This window comes from Centruroides vittatus, unplaced genomic scaffold, assembly GCF_030686945.1.
Source record: "Centruroides vittatus isolate TY-2023 unplaced genomic scaffold, ASM3068694v2 contig_2349, whole genome shotgun sequence".
NCBI classification, from domain to species: domain Eukaryota; kingdom Metazoa; phylum Arthropoda; class Arachnida; order Scorpiones; family Buthidae; genus Centruroides; species Centruroides vittatus.
In genome coordinates this window covers 273,636-296,698 of record NW_027121469.1, presented here as the reverse complement: position 1 = coordinate 296,698, position 23,063 = coordinate 273,636, and the positions used below count along the sequence as shown (strand labels likewise).

The 23,063-nt window shown below is 29.7% G+C and overlaps 1 protein-coding gene across 3 annotated transcripts in view; it reads right to left on the bottom strand.

Annotated features, from left to right (window-relative positions):
* LOC136971177 (uncharacterized) overlaps positions 1–23,063 on the bottom strand; it is a 100,005-nt gene that overhangs the window by 21,261 nt on the left and 55,681 nt on the right. For all 3 annotated transcript variants that reach the window (XM_067265653.1, XM_067265651.1, XM_067265652.1), the window contains exons 4-6: positions 10,090–10,191; positions 7,095–7,293; positions 4,537–4,694 (exon numbers count right to left, since the gene is read on the bottom strand). In XM_067265653.1, the coding sequence (XP_067121754.1) occupies positions 4,537–4,694; positions 7,095–7,293; positions 10,090–10,191 (459 nt within the window). The remainder of the gene's footprint in view (positions 1–4,536; positions 4,695–7,094; positions 7,294–10,089; positions 10,192–23,063) is intronic.

The following is a 23,063-nucleotide window of genomic DNA, read 5'->3' as shown; positions in this document are numbered from 1 at the left end:
TGAAAGTTTTGCACACTAGCACACAAAATAAAACAATAATTTATAAACAGATTAATAATTATTACTATTCAGTTTGAAAAATTCAAATTAAATCATACAAATAATTAAATAGGCCTAAAGTATAATTTACTACTCAACATAGAACATTTCATCATCATAAAAATAAAATACCACACATAATTATAAGTTGTTGATTAATAAAAATAAAATTAAAGTCATCGCTGACACCACAAATAATATTTATAGCATGAAGTGATAATTAACAAAGTTTTTGATGTCAAAAATGTAAAATTTATTTACAATGACGACAATGGTTTTTTCTGAAAATTTAAGAAATGCACCATTGCAAAAAATAAGCTTTTTTTTAGTTTTTGGTTGACTTTTTTCATTATTATTATTATTATTATTATTTAGCTATTTTTTCTTAAAAATGCAACCATATTTATATGACATTTTAAAATATATTTTGACATTAATATCTTTTATTTTTTTTAAAAAATCTATTAAAAAATATAAAGAATAAAAGAAAATAATATTTATTAAATGACAATAAAACATCTATTTAACTAGTTAATTAAGACAATTTAGAAAGTTTTAACACAGTTTATTAATTTACAAATTTTTCACATGGGGAATTAGTTAATATTTCATTTTAATTCAAGCCAACACAAAATTTCATCCATTAATTAATTGTCTCAAAAAAGTTTTTAAATAAAAATGTTTTTTTCTTTTTTTAAATTGTTCTTAAATCTCTGTTTTGATAAGGGAGATCAGCTGACTTACTGCAAATGCATAACTGTGTAAGTAGGCAATGATGCAGCAAGCGGCAGAATTGATGAGAAACAAAGTAAACAAAATTTGAATTTCACTTTTAAAACACATGCTTTACCTGTGTTTTGGCAAGTTTTCCCAATTAATGTCTCTAGGGTCAACTGAGAATTTACTCCATTTTATTGTAATGTTTTTATGGTTATTGATGAAAATATTAATTTTTACAAATTCTCCAGGATTGATTTAATTTCCCCTGAACTTCATTCATGCAATTGAACATATTCTGCATCTCTACTTAATATCACCATTGATTCCATCACAATCTCTTCACTTTATTCAAATTGCTACTTTATAAACTCAATCTTTATTTTAGGAAAAATAATGAAATCATGGAGCTAAGTCCAGTAAGTACTGAGTAGAGGATTGTAACAATGTCATGAGATAGAGGATACTTTTAGATGTCAAAAACTATCTAACTTTCAGGAAGCATGTACTGACATATTATCAACATGCAGCAGCCAGTTGTTATGCTCCAAGTCCAATAATTTGTCTCAGATGCCTTTGTACAAGCACCACAAAACATCACAATAAAGGCTACATTCAATGTTTGATCAGGGCAAGAATTCTTTGTGCACATTTCCTTCCATATATATAAACAGTGTATATATATATATATATATTGATTTCATGTTGCTCTTAAACTTCTTTCTTCATTTTGGTCATAGCAATGCAAAATGTTTTCCATTGAGATGATTATTTTTTTTAAAGACATATTGTAAAAAATACAAATAATAAAGACTTATACAAATAAAAATATTCTTGTAGTCTTCCTTGTTGTCCTTTTCACAATCACAGGAAACATGACCCATACTGGCAAAGTCAACCTTTTCTTAAAAGCTACTTCCCACTTATAACTATGTAAATTGAGTAAAAGTTCTGTGTTTTTGGATATTTTCCAATAAATTTTGTAAAGAAAAAATTTTTTAGAATTTTTTCTTTACAAAATTTTACTTCTACTTCTTGCAATTCTTTTTATTTGATCACCAATTATATATGTATAAGTAATATATCATTTTGATTAACAACCAAGAGGATGAACCATTTGGCCACCAATCAAATAAACAACTGTCCTTTAATCAAATTAGACATAGTAGTGATCTCATGAGTTAAACTGTCTGAAAAAAACATTTAATCTTGATTAAAATATTTAGACTCCTTAATATTTTTAGACTTGTATGCTTGTTTAATTCCTGCTCTAGATTTAAAATTTTTGAACCACCCTTTACATGCTAAAAATTTATATAGAAGCCCTTTATGTTTTGTTTTTTCAGTTGTGAAAACTAAGAGCTTTGGGCCATATAATTGGTACCAATTGGAATTCACTTCTGATTATAGTCTTCCAAACAAATAGTTAAAAGGTCTTCCAATCTGAATCATAATTGCACTTTGATTTTATGTATGTTGTATACTTGAAGTTGTGGATGCAATTTTACCTTTATTAAAGAAAGTACTCATCCACTCTGACCATAATAGCACATACTGTTGACTCATTGAAGCCTAGCTTTCTTCTGATCTTAGCATGCTTTCACCACATTCAGATCTTTTAAATATCTCATGTTTAATATTTAAATTAATTGCTTTCCTTTTCATTTCATTTCCTATTTTGTAACACCACTCTATTTTAGGCATGATGATAAGACATAATATTTGTATATATAAATCAGATAAAAACAACAAATAATTTGTTATTTGTAACATGAGCAATACATTTTTTTTTAAATTTTTAATCCTATCTGTGTGAAAACAGTCTTATACTAATATCATGAATAGCAGAAAATCTACAATAAACAAAATTTTCATTGTTTAGTTCAAGAAATGATCACAATTGATATATGATAATCAAAACCCACATTGATTACAACATTAATCAGGAATAGCTATACATATCAAAACTTTTTATTCAAATCAAAATTAATTAATTTGTTATATAAGTATTTAATATTTTAATAAATCTGCAAATATCTATTGCAAGTTTTCGCAACTTATGTTAAATTTTAGTAAAATTTAAATAAATAAATCACATTTACTTAAAATACTTACTTAGCCTTTTCATATGATCATATGAATTTACCAAGAGCCAAACAAGTTTATCACATTTGAACATTTTACTTTACTAGGTATTTTGGATTGTCAAGTAACTTTACTAACAATCAAATAATTTTGTCTCAATACTGAAAAGTATTGCACTAATTCAACTTTTCTTTAAGAGTTAACATTTCCTCTGTACTGTCAATCAATTTTCTAATCTTCAGTGTTTATTGTTTTTTTTTTTTTTTGACAATTCAACTGATCACGTGTATTTGGGCATAGTAACAATGATATTTTTGTTCATGTTTTGATCATCATATTTAATTTCATCATTTAAAATGATGCAAAATATAAACCATAACAATTTTACTGATAACTTCCTGTATTTTGGATCAGAAGCTCAAAATATGCCCTAAAACAATTTATAATGTGAATTCAAAATAATGTTAAAACCAAAAAAATGTTTGGGCTATAACTATTCAACCAAGGTTATATTTAGTTCCATTAGTTAAACATATTTTTAGCATTATATGATTTGTTTTATTAATTTACATAAAGATTAAGAATGAAAACATATATCATTATTTATATCTAAAATGAGCTAATGTTTTATTATTACAAATAATTGTTTACAAGATTAGTTGGCATCACTCAATACTATAAATCAGAAACCACACACTGGGTTGTATATAACAAAACAAGACCTACTTGAACTTAACACACCGGTTAAAGATTCAAGTAGGTCTTGTTTTGTTTACCAGAACCATTATTTTTGAGATTTATGTTTTACTATCACCTGCATTAAAATTAATTTATTATTTTTCTTACCTCAATTCTCATAAAAAAATCTTTATATAACATATTTACATCTAAATATATTTCACAAAAATGCAAAGTTGCAATTGCTTACATTTTCATAATACCTCTTTATAAATAGAATATTTTTTTGAGAAATTAAGTGAAATCATAATGCATAATAAAATTTATATTTTCCTAATTTAATAGTTCATGAAAAATAAACAAATGTTTTTAAATATCTGAAAGATAATATTGGCATTTCTGTCTAAAACTATTTTTATGAATAAAAATGTATTTCTTTGTTAAATTGAAGAATACTTTAGTTACAAATGGAGCAAATTCCAATGACAAAATATTCTAAAAAATTTTTTCTTACATTAGACTAAACACATAATTAACAGTAACCAGAGAGCAATTTCCTGTAGATCTTATATAAAATTTTCATATGAAAAAATGAATGAAATTAAACAGAAATTTTCTGTAATTTTATAAACACAGATTAAGTATCAATTACATTTTTCCATTTTAAATAATAGATATTTTTAACAAAAATTCATAAATATTGAGAAAACACAAATATTTAGATGTAATTTTGCATTTTTGTTAGTAGATGAATGATATAATAAATGGGCATTAACTAATTATTAATTGAAGGATTATTTTCATTTACTTTAAACATTGTATATATACAACTACAGTCAATTTTATATATTTAAACAGTACAGTTAATTTTGTGAATACATAATAATTAAATATATATTTAAATAAAAGTAAATTTCTGATTTGATTATATTATTAATAATATTAAACCAAATAAAAATAATTCCTAACTGAGAAAATCTAAATAAGATTTAATTTTTAAAACTTTCCTAATAATACCTCTACACAATGATCCTCTTCTTTTTGAGAATTTCTAAAATTTCTAGCTACACACCACTGTCTATACCAATCATCACTAGCTGTAAAACTAGTACATCCTCTTCTTTTAAAAAAATATTCTGCTTGTGCACATATCATTTCTTTGGTTGTTTCTTCTCCTAAAATGAAAAAACAAAAACTTTTTATAATTAAATTAAAATGCAATTGATTTTTAGTGAAAACTAAAGATTCACTTTATTTATGTCATAATTATTTAAACTATTGTTAAAAATAACAGTATGATTAAATTATGTTTATATAATTAAATTATGATAGTTAATATTAATAACTTAAATTAATGAATTGACTATACATCCACAAGAGCCGAATTATCGGGCTAGAGTTGTAATATACTGTATATTTATCATCATTATTGATGACTTCTTGCCATTTTTTCTGCAACTTGTCAATTTCTCTTTAATAAAATTCTGATGGTTTCAAATCAAAAAAATTCTTGAATCTGGTCATCATTTTAGAAGTATCAATTTAAAGTGTTCGGCAGTGCTTGAAAAAATGGAAATTTGTTTGTGCCAGGTCTAGTGAATATGGTGAATAACACAAAACAGATCAGCCATACTCCAAATTTTTTTATTGAGTAACCTTTGCTGTATGCAATCTTGCAATCATACAATAAGATTACCTTTTTTCTGTTAATGTGTTAAGTGTTTTTGTGTTAGGTGCATGGTACTTGAAGTTTAACCAAAACTGCTCTAACTGTTGAACATATATATTTGCCAATAATAGTTTCATTGCATAGTAACAACTTGAAATTGATAATTCCTTGATGATCCCACCATACATATAACAAAATTTTTCTTCCATGCACACTGGGCTTGGAAGCTAACTGAGGCCAATGATCTTCGTCAACCCATTTCATTTCCAAATGACATTTTCATGTGTGATCCACTTTTCATTTCCTGTAATAAATTTTTGCCAAAAAGATTCATCTTTGTGCAAAGAAAGCATGGTAGTAGTTTTGACCTTATTCTGTTCACTGAAATTATGATGAACTCAAACTTTTAGATAACTCACCTTCCTTAGTTACAACTGATGGTTGATTGGAATGTGTTAGGTTTCTTTGCTAACTCCCTTGTTGTTTGCTGTGGAATCTGCTTAATTAAAACCTTTAAATGTTATCAAAGTCTGAGGAGTGGCCTGCACCTTTGTTCATTTTGTAAAGACAAATCACCAGAACAGAACATTTTGTAAACCACTTTCAAACTGCTCTATCAGAAATCACTCCAATGCCATATACACTACTGTTTCTGTAGCATTACTGACAAATTTCTACTCAAAACATAATATAGCATATATGCTATATTATATTATGTTATGTTATATTTCAAAACGGAGCACTTTCAAATGCTCCATTTTGAATGTCTTCAAAATTACATTTTTAATGCATTGTTGACACTTCAGCTTTAAAATTTAGATTTACAGACTATTTGCTAATAATGAAGTGGAATATTCTCTCACAAGTACTTGAACAACAATTGCATTTACCTTCAACTGGAATTTATGACTCAACCCAATATAAACAATACAAAATAATATTTTAATACATTTCTATAACAATATATATTAGAATTACTAAATTCATTTATTTATTTTAAAATATTTATTTATTGTGACATTGTCGCAATGCCAGGCCAAAATTTTTAATCATCTTTTAATTTAAAATAAAATCACAACTTCTGTCCCAGACCAAAAGTTTGTATATCAGGCATGGGCAAATGCAGCTCTTTTTGAGTTACATGTGACTCTTGCTGAAAATGTTAATTTCTGTTTTTTATTATTATTTTTACAATTTTATTTTTATAATTTTGTGAAAATATGTTTATTAAAAAAATTCAATATTTGTTTTATATTATATTTATATTATATAATAAAAGCGCGCACTTTACCATACTATCCGCCACGACAGTACAGAACTGCGGCTCCCATGCATTTTGCAAAACCTACATTTCGGCTCCCACTGAACTCTTGCTTGCCCACCCCTGTTGTATATAGTTAATTGGAATCTCCAGCCCCTGACTTTCCATGCCTGGTCTGAATTTTAGTGGTATTTCTAGACTCTATATTTTATGAGAAGTTATAAATTAGATTTCAAAGAAATTTTGGCTGAAGATAATTAAAAAAAATCAAAAATGTTTCGAAAAATACCTTTCAAAATTTTGGTCTCCTGAATAAGCAGATTTGAAATATATAATTTATAATTGTCACTCTGTCTATTAACTTTCTTCACAATATTGTAACTCTGTATTAAACAGAGAAATAATACTGTGAAAAAAATTAATAGACACATTCTTAATTTCTAGAAACATGTGGATTGATTAAGGATTTATTTATTTTTTAATAAGTATTTTAAATATTTATATTATTAAACATCATTTTGAATTAACTCATTATTTCAAAAAAAAAAATTTCTGATTTTGCTTTTTCACTAAATACAGATTTAATTCTTTAAATGCTAGAAAATAATTATGTATTAAATTTTAAAATAAAAAATAAATTTATACCTTTATCCTCCATTTCTCGATACCATTCCCATATTTCATCATTGACGTCTTCTAAAACAGGCTTATTAGTGGTATCACTCATGTCAAGTAATTTTTCTAATCGATCTTTATCAGCTACCCAATGGCTAACTTGTTTTCTATCAACTGAAAATTTTCTGGCTGCTGCTGATTTTGAATGACTAAGAGCAAATTTTACCACCTAGAAAAAAATTGAAGTTCTTTGAGAAATTTTTAATTTTATCACTTAAAACATTTGAGAATATACTGTAATCCTATTTCTTGGTTATTAATAGTTAGAAAATTAAAAATATGCTTCTGTAAATTAGCGAGTAAATTTTCACGAATTTAAAATTCATTATTTCAAATACAGTTGAATTCAGTTATAATGAGTTCACGGTTATAACAAGCAAGATGCTGTAAAAATTTTAATTTACACATATTTCTGTACATTTGCTCATGGTTATAATGAGCATACTTCACAGATATACCAAGCAAATTTTTGGTATCCATGCAAACATATAAACATTCTTAATTGTTCAAATTAATAAGAAATGTTGTATCAAATTCTTGGAAAAGATAAAACTGAAAGGGTTACTTAGAGTTTTATGACTTGCATGGATTACAGGCATATTTATCACTTAACTTTCTTTTTGGAGACCATTCCTCTCTTTGTTGACTAGCTTCCAGCCCTGCTTTGCTAATTTAACTAATCATCATTACAACTATAAAATTACCATACACTGTGGTTAGAAATGGACCCTTCCATGATAAAAACATCCACAAAAAAAAGAAAATCTCTCGATTTAAAAAATGTAGAAATTATTCACAAGTTAGAACATGGTACTAAAATGTCAAAACATGTAAAGTTTTCTTGTCTTCTTTGACAGTATCAACATAATGGAAAAATAAAGATGTCTATGTATCGGCACTGAAGAACAACATAACTGAAACAAAAAAAATTTAGAAAATGTGAGCATGCAAACATCAATAAAGCACTGCTTGAATAGTTTAATACATAAAGAAGTGCTGGATTTTTAATAGACAGGCCAATCTTGAAAACTCAAGCAGAAAAATTACTAGATAATTTAAATGTGGCAATTTTATATGCAACAAGTTGGCTGGATCAATTCAAAAATCAACATAATATTGTTTATTCGAAAAATCCAGCAACATTTGGTGGCACCATCTGTTGCAATATTTTATTTAAAAAACTTTTTATATTTTTAACTATTATAAAAAGGCAAAAACTTAATTTTGATTGTAGGGATAGGTTTTATAAAAAATTGTAAATGATGATAATGAGTAAAATCGTCATTAAATAAAAACTGACCCTATTGAAACCCTATGGACCCTTTTGAAAATACATACAAACCCCTTTATCACCCCACTTCCTTGACCTTTAACCATCAAAATTTAATAGCACCAATCCCCTTAATAAACAAACCTCTCTGCAAAATTTCAGAAATTTTCAACAAAAAGCACAGGAGTAATTAAGCTTCAAATAGGGTGAACAAAATCAAGCCCCCCACACACTAACATCCTTACATACAGAAAAAAAACCCCAAATTTTTTTGCATTTCTTAAAGTTTCAAGGCTCCAAGTCCAAAAATGTAAAAATCTGGGGAGGGGTTATTTTTTTGACTGATCTCCATACTTCTCCCTGTTATATATAAAAGCTGGAAAAGTAAAATTAGTGAAGAATCTCAATATGCTGATCTAGTAACAACAAATGAATGGTTGACTGTATTTAGGAAGAAATGAGGTAAGATTTCAATGATAAAGATATCTATAATAACAATAAATTTTTTTATAATCTGATGCCTGACTACATGTCTAAATTCAAAGAGGAAAACTGTGTTGGTGAAAAAAATCAAAGAGCTGCTTGGCAGTGTGTTTATGTACAAATATGACAGAAACTGATAAGAAAAACTGTTAGTTATCAGAAAACCATTAAAACCACAATGTTTTAAGAATGTAAAGAATCTTCCTGTGGATTATACTGCAAACAGAAAAACCTGGATGCCTTTGGATACTTTTCAGCAATACCAGTCTGATTTCCTCTTCCAGATATATTTAAACATAAGATTACCAACATTGGTTACATGTAGTTGAATGGAGGCTTGAATAGCACATAACCTTGTAGGTAAAATGTGCAGAAAATTGCAAAGGCATAAAACTTGCAAGCATTGCACATAATAAGAACAATCTGACACAACAGCAATTTAAATAAATACATCTTTATGAAAATACTATATTTTATATTCTTTGCTCTTCCTTCATACATGGACCAATTTCAATTTAGGTTACTTTTTCAACATGTCAAAAAATAATTTTCAAAACTTGAATAATGGTTTTTGGTACGTCCTGTATAAAGGAAAGCAGTATGAAAATACTATATTTTATATTCTTTGCTCTTCCTTCATACATGGACCAATTTCAATTTAGGTTACTTTTTCAACATGTCAAAAAATAATTTTCAAAACTTGAATAATGGTTTTTGGTACGTCCTGTATAAAGGAAAGCAGTATGAAAATACTATATTTTATATTCTTTGCTCTTCCTTCATACATGGACCAATTTCAATTTAGGTTACTTTTTCAACATGTCAAAAAATAATTTTCAAAACTTGAATAATGGTTTTTGGTCCTGTATAAAGGAAACCAGAAAAATGATTTAGTGAATTTACTTGAATTTCCTAACTGTGCTTCTACCTGTGCTTTCTACAAAGTTATTTTTGAACATTATTAATATTATATTTACAACTTCATAATCAATAACATGCAAAGTCTATGATTTAAATGTTAAAATCATAATTGTCTGAAGTGAACAGACACTAAATTTTTTTACCTAAATTCTGTATTTATAGAAATTATTATTTAAAAAAAAAATCACAGACCTTACAATTAAACTTAAATAAAGGAAAAAATTATATCAAAATAAATAAATCAATCTATTCAACCAATATCATTTGATAACAATTAAAAATTATTTTTACCTGAAGTTTAAAGGCAACAGGTGGATATAATCGCCTCCTTCCTGAAGATGGTTTGGTAACTGCTGGCTTATCAAAAGCTAGTTGAGTATCTTCTTTTAAGTTCTAAAACATCAATTAATAAAATATTAATTTTAATTAAAACAGCTTAAAGATATATGCAAGAAAACTGAAATATATAATTTTTTATACAATTAGCATTTTATTTTTGAACAACAGTAGGCTAGTTCATATATATATGAAATTCTTAATCTCTCTAATTATATTGTAATTCTTTGAAATGATTAAAAAATTTTCCTTGTCAATACTACATAATTTATTATGTACAATAAAAAATTACAATTGATTTATTGATCTTGGTAGAAGACACTCAAAAAATAATGTCTAGTGTTCTAGAATGTTACATTTAAATGAGTTTGAATTTTCTTTGCTTTATGTTTGGATTCTGCTTATATTCCCTGAAAATAGATGCAAGATAACTGATCTTGCTGAATTATCAGGTTACTTTTGGGCAACTTTTGATAATTAATTTATTAATAATTATTGATCATTTGGCTTAATCAATTAAAATTCGGTGATTGGTTGTTGTTTATAGACAGCTGTAAGAAGTCAAAAATATTAGAAAAGCTGTTTTATTTCAAGCCTTAACCATTTTGACTTTAAGCAGTTCTAATGTTTTAAAGATTTTCCTTTGTTAGTACTTATACTAAAAAACATGCTTACATCAATTAATATACAGTCAATCTTAGTTAATTCAAATTCATAATTAATTTGAATTATTCTACTGGTATTAAAAACAAGCAAAAAAAAAAAAAAACATGTAATTTGAACTTTTTTTTATTTAACTTAGTGACCATTACTAAATGACTGTTATGAATTACCATTACTGAACTGAAGATATTTTTAACTTTATGGCATTGTCTTACTATTTGACACTGGCTGATCAGTTTATCCTTGTATTCAAGAGGAAGGAGTCAGTTACTGTTGCAATCTTTTCCCTTTTTTTGTATATAGTATTAGTGAGTGTCATTGTGTATAACTAAGTTGAAAAGTATTGCTGCTATTGTAAGTTTACTTTGCAATTTTTATTGAATTCTGTGTGTTTTATCATCATGTCTATCAAAAACAAAGTTTGTGCAATACAAAACATTTAACTTTTGCTAAAAAAGTAGCAGTTCTATAGTAATGAAAAGGGAATTAAAAAATAAATCTGACATTGCAAAAGACTTTGGAACTGTATTGAATACATTGGTCACTATCAAAAAAATAAGAATAAAATTTTGAACAAAGTGGGAAAGATAGGAAAAGAGTATGAGAACTAGAAAACGTGGATGTTGACAAGTGATGTTAAAATAGTTTAAACAGGCACGAGACAAAAACCATTTCAATAAGAGCTAAAGCTGAAGAATTTGCTTGTGGCCTAGGAAAAACTGGTTTTAAAGCCCAGTGTTTCTCAAACTTTTTGCTCAAGCATCCAATATATTTATTGTTGAAACATAGTGATGACTAATACTTGACTTCATGCATTCCTTGTCAACAAAATAACTCTAGAATGAGTTATCTAATTTTGATGAAATTTTCTAGGACGACTTATCATCCCTCAAGGATGAACTGATTAAAATTTCAACTCTCAAAAATGATCCATTTTTGTAGAACTCGAGACAGGACTTTCTTCAATATGGATCATTTTTGAGAGTTGAAATTTTAATCAGTTCATCCTTGAGTGATGATGAGTCAACCTAGAAAATTTCATCAAGATCGGACTATTCATTCTAGAGTTATGATGTTGTCAAGGAATGCATGAAGTCAAGTGTTAGTCGCTTCCTGCATGCACGTGTAGAAGCGTCATCTAGTGGTCGGAAAATATGACAAGCAGTAAAATGGTAATTTTGAAAGGTAAATGTTATCACTAACTAGATACACAACAAATATAAAAAAGTTTTCTTTTTAAAACGTTTTTAAAATGTTTATACAAAATCTGACATTTATACAAAATCAGAAATTATTAAACTTGCTTGGCAGCTGCTTCCTGCACACCGGTGTGCATATATTTTGAGTCATGCGATCCTTATTTCCAATCAGTTTACAGGGCTGTAAATTGGCCAAAAACATTTATTGTGATTAAAGTTATTGCTGGAAAAGCACGAATGGTGTGTTTTCTATTTTATCAACAAATCTCGGGTTATTAAAAAGAAACTTTTTTGAGTTGGCTACTTTTGAGCTACTTTTTTGAAAATTTTGGCTACAAACACTAAAAACATCTGGCAACACTGCCTCAAATCAGTGATTGTGCTCTTCAGTGCCTGGACTTTCAATTAAGTTTGTTTTCTATTGCCAACTGCCAAATTTTGGAGTTCTGTCATATTACAAAGGTAAACCATTTACATTTTTACTATGCCTCGTATGTCAAAAGAGAGTGATTGGGTTAGGCGTGAGCTTCAAAGGGAGCTCAAGAGACTCTCAAGAGCCGATCCCCGCAATGTGAGCAATCCTATTACAGTGTATGTTCAGAGCCTTGTAAATCACATTGACTTCAGCTATCTCACAGAATACAGTGAAGAAATGATAAACTCAGGTTTACAGTTTGATGCAACTCTGTCAGCTATTACTATTAACTTCTGCTCAAATTGCAACAGAGCTGCTCCAGATATGAAAGTCAACAATCAGGAAAATGTAATCACTGTGAAAAATATCCCTTCAAGTTCTCTGCTAGAAATAATATGAATCTTGAAGAAGTACCACTCATGTAGGGTCTAACTTATATTGAACAGATGCTTATTGCTCAAATTCATCCAGTAATTACTTTATATAGAATCAGAGGTGCTCAATATTCCTACAGTGGTAACGTGATAAATTTTCGCCAGAGTATAGATTCCTATATTACAGAGCTTCCCATTGATCCTCAATCTTTAGTAACAACAATAGTTTATCAGAAAGAAACACAGGCTGGCATGACAGAGTTTCATGCTCATGCTGATAAGCTCCGTGCCGCACTTAAGTGGCTCAAAACTCATAATATATATTATAGAAACAAAAAATTAAGTGAGAGAAATCTCAGAGTTATACCCTCCGATGGCAATATCAGTCAACCGAAGAGGTTGACTGATATTGCCATCGGATATCTTCCATCTCTTCAGATTGATTCAGAGATAAATTTTGATTCGAATGAACTTGATGAAAGTCTCGTTCCTCTCATCGATACTATTGATCATGAGCATCATGTTGCTAGAAGACTCAATTTAGCTTATCCTGAACTTGAAGGAACGCCTATCAATGAATTCAATGAAGAGGGATATATAGCCAGAGCTTTCCCTTGCCTTTTTCCCACTGAAAATAGTGATTATCTCCAACCAAGAACAAAATCCTTGACAAGAGATGAGTAATTCAAGTTTCTCATGGAATTCCATAATAAAAGGTTTGCTAGAGATCCCCGATTTCGCTTCTTTGCAATGAATTCGATGATGCGATACCAGGCACTGCATTTTTCTGGAATTTATATACGTCATGCTAATCTTATTCATTCGAATGTTGAACAAGTAAGGGAATGAATCAGTAATGATCCAAGTTTTCTTCAACAAATCATGGTCTATACATTCAACCTTAGATCAACAAAGCCATATTGGAGCTCTCAATGTTCTGAACTTTTAGCAATGGTTGGACAACTTGGTTGTCCCTCCGTTTTTTGGACACTCTCAGCTGCTGATTATCATTGGCCCCATCTTCTCAAATTGTTAGCTCCTGATCGTGACCTTTCTTCAATATCAGACATCAAGTGTCGAACTCTTACGCACGATAATCCTCTCTTAGTTTCTTGGCTCTTCCAGCATAGGAGTATTATTTTCATGGAGAAAGTCTTGAAGCCAATTTTTGATTTAGATTTGAGTGGCAACATAGAGGTAGTCCTCATTTTCATGGAGTTCTTTGGCTGAGAGATTGCCCCATACCTACCACAGAAAATTTCTCTGATGAAATGAAAGAACAAATCAAGGCATTTTTCGATAATCTTTGTGTTGCCATCAATCCGATATCTTCAGATGATAGGCCACAAATCCATCCATCGAGAAGACTTTTCAGTGATGTTGCTGAGGATGATAGGCTTCAGGATCTGATCAACACGTTTCAATTGCACACAGTGTGTGGTAGACAGTGTCTCAGAGAGAAAGGTAGGAATAGACAATTGAAATGTAGGTATGATTTCCCCAAGCCTCTCCATGAAACGTGTGACATAGCTTCTCCCAATGGTTATCCTCAATTTATTCTGAAGCAGAACAATGCTTTGTGTGCCAGATATAATCCTCTTCTCACTCAGATATGGCGAGCCAACACTGACTTCACCCCAATTATTAGTTGGCAAACTGTTCTGAATTATGTCGCTAAATATGCATCCAAAGGTGAAACAGCTTCCACATCCTATAAGAATGTATTGAATGCCATAGTGACTAGCCAAACTGGTGATACCTGAGCAAAGTCTATAGTTCAGAAAATGATGATATCACCATTAGGTGAGCGGAACTATTCAGCTCAGGAAGTCATGCATGTTAAATGGGCTGGCCTTTATATCATGCATTGAGAGATTTTATAACTCTCACAGTGAGGGATGATGATTGGAGTAATGTTTTAATCCAACATGCTGATGAAAATGTTCAGATTAAGCAGAGTATAGTTGAAAAATATCAGAATCAACCAGAAGACTTTTTACCACAGTTGTCATTGATTGATTTTGCAAAGAGGTGGTATAAAAGAGGTGAAAGGTTCATTTGTCGTAGGAAAGATGCAGTTGTCAGAATTTTTCCACGAATCAAGCTTGATACAGATCCTGACAAACAAGAGCAAGAGCAGTTTTACAAACTCCAATGCATTCTCTATATTCCATTCCATGGTGAGTTTTGCAGTATTCTTGATAGAATTGGGTGTGAAACATGGTTTGAGGCATATGAGAGAAGTGGCATTGGTGCAGTAGAACAATTACAGTTTCCACAGCCAGAGGAAGAAGGCTTCCTTCCTGAGCAGATTAATAAAGACAATATACAGGAGCCATTTATGATTGCCGCTGGCTTCAGAGGTACTGCTGTCGACACAACCTTAGGCCATAGATTGGTTGATTTATCTCATGATTGGAATTCCATGACCTCTTTTATTCCGACTATGGATGATGTTTCTGAGTTCTTGAAGACATATAAGAATGCTCCAAGAAGGCGAGCAGAAATAGCCGACTGTCCTCAAGTTAACTTTTCATCTGACCAACGTTTAGTTTTAGATATTGTTGATAACTAAATAAAGTCTCTAACTCTTCAGTCTATTCCTTGTGAGAAGAGATTGGTTATTCAAGGTAAGGCAGGGTCTGGGAAAAGCACTGTGATAAAGGAAACTGTTCGACGGGTCAGTTTAGCTATAGGATCTGATGCTATAAAGGTTTGTGCTCCCACTGGAGCAGCAGCAATCAATATTGATGGCTTTATGATCCATTCTCTTCTTCATCTTCTTATTATTAGTACGAAATTTTGATCTCTAAATGGAGAAGCTGCACAGAGGTTCCAGAATGAGATGAAGTCGCTCAAATTCATCATCATCAATGAAATGTCAATGATTGGTGCAAGAATGCTTTACATGATCGAGAGAAGATTAACCCCAAGAAAAGATGAGGGAGATAAACCCCAAGAAAGATGAGCCTTTTGGTGGATTCTATATCTATTTGTTTGGTGATTTTCGTCAGCTTCCTCCTGTTAAAGATACTCCTCGCTATTTGAGTGTTTTTTACGATGTAATGTCCCAACAAGGTAGATTCGCATTTGATTCTTTTGAGAAGTTCATTGAACTTAGTAATTCTCATAGACAAAATAGCGCAGATAATTCCTTCACAGATGTCTTACAACATCTAGCTTCAGGTGATTTCTCTGATACAGATCTGAACATTCTGACGACAAGAAATCGAGCCTATTTATCCAGAGATGAACTTGATCAGTTCCAAACGGCAGTAGAGCTATATCCAACAAACGAGCAAGTTAAACAAAGCAACGAAGACTACTTGCAGTCAACTGGATACCCTGTTGCTTATATAGCATCTGAAAGCACTCCAGATATTGCCCTGCCTTCATCCAAAGATGACTCAGCTCTTGGTCTCTCCAAGTATTTGAATCTCTAGGTTAATGCCAGAATCATGCTGAGAGTGAACTTATGGGTGCAAGGAGGTCTCGTCAATGGTTCACTAGGAACTTCATGCTACATTATATATGCTCCTAATGCTCGCCCTTCAGCTCTTCCTCTGTTTATTTTAGTGGAATTCAATAGCTATCGGGGACCTTTCATCTATGGTAATCTGTTTTCAATAATCCCCATAACACGCTCTTTGAACGATGGCAGTATATTGCGATCTCATAGACAGTTTCCCCTTACCTTAGCATACTCGATGACTATACATAAATCACAGGGATTAACTCTTCCAAAAATCAAAATAGATATAGGTAAAAAAGAGAGAGATATTGGTCTTACCTATGTTGCATTGAGTCGAGTTAAAAAAATAACTGACATAGTATTTTTAAAGAGTTACAATAAAGATCGCTACGAGTCAATCTGTAAGTCCAAGGCCCATAGTAATAGACAGAATTTCATGAGACATTGGCATAGCAATTAATTAATTGCCTATTCTGACCTTATATTTGTATGTTTAAATGATCCAATAAAAATCAAACATATTGTTGAGAATAAATGATTCTTTCTCTCTTTTTTTCCTCATGATCTAGAAAATAAAGGTGTGAGCAGCTTCGTTCCGACTACACGCTGATACAGCGTTACTTAACTAGTTTTTATAATGGTTTCATGGTTTATAATATAAAACTTTTTCAAAAAAGCTGGTAAACTGGAGAACCAGTTTACCAGCTTTTTAACCAACTCTATATTAAACAGCAAAATAAAAATATATATTATTTGATAATAACTTCTATAACACATAACTATAGTAACACTGAGTACATTTCTATTAAGAGAAGTTCAGGCCAATTTCAATTTGTAACAAATAATTTACTTCAATTTCAGTTTTAGTTCTCTACATTAACATCCATACATACAGAAATTATCCCCTAATGTTTTTGCATTTCTCGACATTTCAAGGGTTTGAGTCAAAAATATAAAAATCTTGGGGTCATTTTTTGACCAATTTCCATACTTCCATACAAGTATTGCAATCAATCAAAAAATGTTAGGGTGTGTGGGGGGGCATGATTTTGTTCACCCTGTTTAAAGCCTAATAACTCCCATGCTTTTTGTCAAAAATTTCTGAAATTTTGTAGAGAAGTTTGTTATTAGGGGAATTGATGCTATTAAATTTTTGTGACTAAAGGTTGACAGGGTGGGGAGATAAAGGGGGTTGTGTATCATATCTTGAATAAGATCAAAATTAATAATGATTTTACTTGTTATTAGCATTTACAATCTTTTATAAAATTCACCCCTACCATCAAGCTTTTTGCCATTTTATAATAGTTAAAAATATAAAAAGTGTTTTAATAAAGTATCAGATGGTACCCCCCCCACACAATTTTAAATGTTGTGGGGAAGTTATGCAACTCATTGCTGGATTTTTTATTATTAAAATTTAACTATTAAAAATATAAGACTGATGATTGTAAATAACAGACTGTTTCAAAATTACTCAGGAATCTATTTTACTTTGAAAAATATTCTAAGTTTTTTTAAATAACCTTTTTTAAAATGTACTTTTCAAATTGTAAGATTTTGTCAATTTCATTTTGTATATACACAAAAATTAAAAAAAAATCATTTATTGACCCATTTGAGCCAAAATTTATCTGTTATTTATTTTTTATAATTTATTGTTATGTAAAATTTCAAAACCATTAAATAATTAAAATTAAAACAATTACAATAATTAAAAATTATTATTATTTATAATAATAATTTATATTATTATTAATAATTAAACAAAACAATTAAAATAATTTCAAAACCATTGCAATTTAAATGGTTTATGACTACATAACGATTTTCTATTTTGATGTTATTCAAAATAGAAAAGAAAAAACAATTTTATATACACATATTCCATAATCTTAACTTTATGACTATTAAATATCATAAAACGTTCAAAAAAATACCAGTGCAAAAATATATTTAAAATAAATAGATTGTGACAATTGTTTTCAATCCAATTAGGATCTGCATCTTGATCTCAATCTATTTTGGATCTGTGATAAAAATTATAAAAATAAATAGATGCAGATCCTAATTGGATAAAAAATATTTGTCACAACCTATTTTTTAAAATATATTTTTGTGCTGGCATTTTTTGAAGGTTTTATGATGTTATTTAATAGTTTATAACCAGCTTTGTGAAAATTCAGAATTCTTAACTTTATGACAATAATAATTATAAGAAAGTAAGTTGTTAAAAGTTTTGAGTACTTAACAGAAGTATCTATTGTTCATAGTTCTTAGAGAATATTTCAGTAATACAACTATTAACAAGTTTTTCTGCAGAAGGTAGTATCATTTTGTGATTAATTAAAATTTTAATGCAACCCATAGTTTGAGAAACACTGTTAAAGGCAACACTAGATGGTTTTATGAATTTAAGAAAAGAAATAGAATTTATTTCAAAACTGTTTGTGGGGAAAGTGCAGCTATTGATCTACAGGTGGCTGATAGGTGAAAACGTGATTTGGCAGAAATGATTCAAGACAGAGGTGCCAAAGACATTTTTGATGTTGGTGAAACTTAATTGTTTTATAAATACACCCCATACAAAACACTGGTTTTCAAAGATGAACATTGCAGTGGCACTAAACATAACAAGGTAAGGATGCTGGTTGTTTTAGCTGGTGCAAACATGGATGGATCTGAAAAATAACCTTTGTTAATAATTGAAAATAAAGTTGAAAAGTCAACAAACTCACAATGCTTTAAAAAATATAAAACTAAGCCAGTAAAACATCAATCAGACACAAAAAGCATGAATGACAAATGAAATTTTTAAAAGATGGCCTTTAAAAATTAATAAAAAATTTAAAAAATCCTGTTGCTTATTGACAACTGTATAGAACAGAACACCATTCCTCTGATGGAAAATGTAAAGGTTATGTTTCTTCCCCAATATAATGTCAGTACTTCAATCAATGGATCAAGGCATGATTAAAAATTTTAAAGCACTACTATCAGCACCTTGTGGTCCAAGGCAGCCTGTCAGGCACTTACACCAACAAAAATGAGAAGATCAAGATCAACCTGCTTGGATTATTTTATTGTTGTAGTATGTATGTATGTATATAAATATATAGGTCAAATGATGTACTGAATTATATTACTGTTTACAGGCTCTGTACAGGTAATTCCATCTGCAATTTCCTGACATTTTCAGACTAATTATGACATTATTCCTTGACCTATTGGGTCTCTGCATTTCCCCTTTCTATTATATAATATTCAACCAAGTCTATTTAAGCCCATTTTGCACATAATTATATGAATTATTTATTAAAAAACACTTCATTCACTTTTTACAAAAAACAAAAAACTTTGTGTAAAATTGATCACGTAATTAGCTATGTCATTTCTATATCATACAAAATATTTCATGCTTCTATTTAAATTAATTCATAAATTTTACTTAAATAAAAAAAACTCTCATCACATCATAAAATTGAATTTTCTTAAAGTCAAAATGATTTCCCACCTCCTCTTGTTGAATCTTGATCTCATTTTTAATTGTTAGGAATAAACATAAGACAGAGAACCAATTACACAGGTACACGCAATAAAGATATATATACTTTATTTAAAATTTATTTTGTATACTAGTACTTTCTATATATTAACAGGACTTATTACACTGGAAATTATGGATTTCCAAATTTCTGGAAAATTGGAGAACGCAGAGAACAGATGAACTAAATAAAGAACATTATTTTTGATTTGTAAGACTAAATATCTGCATCCATAATTTCCAGTATAATAAGTCCTGTTAATATATAGAAAGTACAGTCAAACCTGTTTTTATGCGCTCTTTTTATGTGCGATTTTTATTTGTGCGATTTTTTTAATGCGAATTTTTAATTTGTGCGGTATAGTTGGCGACTAGTCTCGTGCGATTCGTCATGTCTCACGTTGACTTATTATAGCTAAATAAACTTATTATAGCATAAATGCACTTATTATAGTAATATTATTGCATGAATATGCAAAAAATGAAATAATTTACTTTTTAAGTCAACAAAACACCACCTGGACAAAAATATGTAAAACAGACGATAGACCAGACGATGCAGTCAAGTGCTGACATCTGTTGTCAATAAATTCTATTTCGTACGGTTTTGAGTTATTTTCTATGTGAGACTTTTTTTATGCGGTCCCTGTTGACCGCATAAAAAAATTATTTTTTTAATTGTGTTGCGAAAACTATTATTTACAGCCATTCGTGAAGTTTCGTGAGATTTTTTTTAATGCGTTTTTTTTAATGCGGTCCCTATCCCCCGCATAAAAACAGGTTTGACTGTACTAGTATACAAAATAAATTTTAAATATAGTTAAAAAGGACAAAAAGGCATAATAATTAATATATATACTTTGTTTATTTAATTATGGAGCATTTTGAACTATATATAAAATAAAGATGACTAATGAGAGACAACATGCATCAGAGAAAAGGCAATCCAGCCAGAATCTCCATATTTAATTAACAAAAGAAAGTAAAGAAAGAAAGAAAAAAAATAAAAATATAGGGACATCAATCTGGATGGCAGAAGTTATGTATATTATGCAGAACAATCTTCACTAATGACTACCAGTACATATAAAATCAAATACAACTCTTCAACCTTCAGATTTCCGGTACAAAACGACGAAAGTTAATGAATTAATGTTTTCGATTCTCCACCAAGATCTTCGTCAGGTTCATTGACACTTGCAAAATGGAATGCGATGAATACAGAATGTTTTTGAAATTCAAAAAATGAATGTCTCCAGCGTGTAGTAACGATCAAAGATTTTAAAATAAATTTACTAGACAGGAGTCTATCATTTTGCAAGCTTCAGTGAACCTGATGAAGATCTCGGTGGAGAATTGAAAACGTTAATTCATTAACTTTTGTCGTTTTGTACCGGAAATCTGAAGATTGAAGATGTTGTATTTGATGTTATGTATATTATGGTTATAGTAATGAAAACTGGATTGTAACATACTGTAAAGTACTATTTTTAGTATCTTAGGAAACCGACACTAATTGCGGTCGGTAAAACTTCCGTTAACCTAACGGGTACTTTACATGGATTCAAGATTAATTTGCCAGGCCTGGGCTTTTAAGCGTGCACCGAAAAATTAGTAATAACGATAAATATCAAGTCAGATCAAAAGTTCAAATATATTTAATTGGTAACTAGAATGTACTACGTACAAATGTCAATAATCCAAACAAAATTTATTAACGAAAATCAACAAGTCAACCCGACGATAACCTTAGCTACTTAGCTTAACTTAATAGTAATTCCCCTTTGAAAATTCGACAAATCAAATTCTTAGAAACTATGAACAAAATCTCTTACTAATTAAACGTCTATCCGTCACCTCACTATACGAAGAAACTATTTCCTCAATTCTTTCGATATCGTCAAATCGTCAATCGAATTCCTCTTTAACACCTTGGATCGTCCAATTATCAATCTGGACTTCTATCAGAAAATACTTCGCTTTCGAATTTACCTCGCTCTCAAAGTCGTCTCGATTTGGAATTCACCTCTCCTTCTTTGGTTAACGTACGGGTTTTATACTGTGAGGTGACGTCACACTTGAGCTGGGTTACTCCCCTTATTTACATACAGTCAAACCTGTTTTTATGCGGGGGATAGGGACCGCATCAAAAAAAACGCATAAAAAAAATCTCACGAAACTTCACGAATGGCTGTAAATAATAGTTTTCGCAACACAATTAAAAAATAATTTTTTTATGCGGTCAACAGGGACCGCATAAAAAAAAGTCTCACATAGAAAATAACTCAAAACCGTACGAAATAGAATTTATTGACAACAGATGTCAGCACTTGACTGCATCGTCTGGTCTATCGTCTGTTTTACATATTTTTGTCCAGGTGGTGTTTTGTTGACTTAAAAAGTAAATTATTTCATTTTTTGCATATTCATGCAATAATATTACTATAATAAGTGCATTTATGCTATAATAAGTTTATTTAGCTATAATAAGTCAACGTAAGACATGACGAATCGCAAGAGACTAGTCGCCAACTATACCGCACAAATTAAAAATTCGCATTAAAAAAAATCGCACATAAAAAGAGCGCATAAAAACAGGTTTGACTGTACTTAGTTGCTAACATTAACTTTCTTTTCTGGCAGCTTTAAGTTTCCGACAAAGCTTATAAACCGTTTACAAAATATTTATCATAATTTTCTGGGATGTTAAGAAGGTTTATTAAGTATTTCTTTACTAGTGAATGTGGGGACTCCCCCCCTCCATTTTTTTTTCTGCGGACTGTTACTTCCGCCGGGCAGCGCAAGTGCGCAAGATTTTTCCTACGGTGCTTATTTCTCCGTGAGTTGTTTTATCTTCATTTTTCATTACTAACAAGAGAGTGGTGGGGAACCTTCGTCCTAAATAAACATAAGCCCCAAACAAAAGATAATAAAACGGAAATAATAATAAAATAAAAATAACGTTCAGACTCAGTTCCTTACAATACTATAAAATACATGTACATTATAAAAGGGGAGTATGATAAAATTCTATTAACACAATAAAAAATAATAAGTTGATTTAAGGAAAATTGTATATTCTGTAAATTATAAAAGTAAGAATATAATAAAATACTATTAACACTGTAAAATATAAAAAAGTCTGCTATCCAGATTGATGTAAAATAAATTATATAAAATGATAGACATTTCCCATTAACTTTGTTATACAGAAATCCATGTTAAACACAGCTTAAACCTTAGTAATTGAAAATTGCTGGTA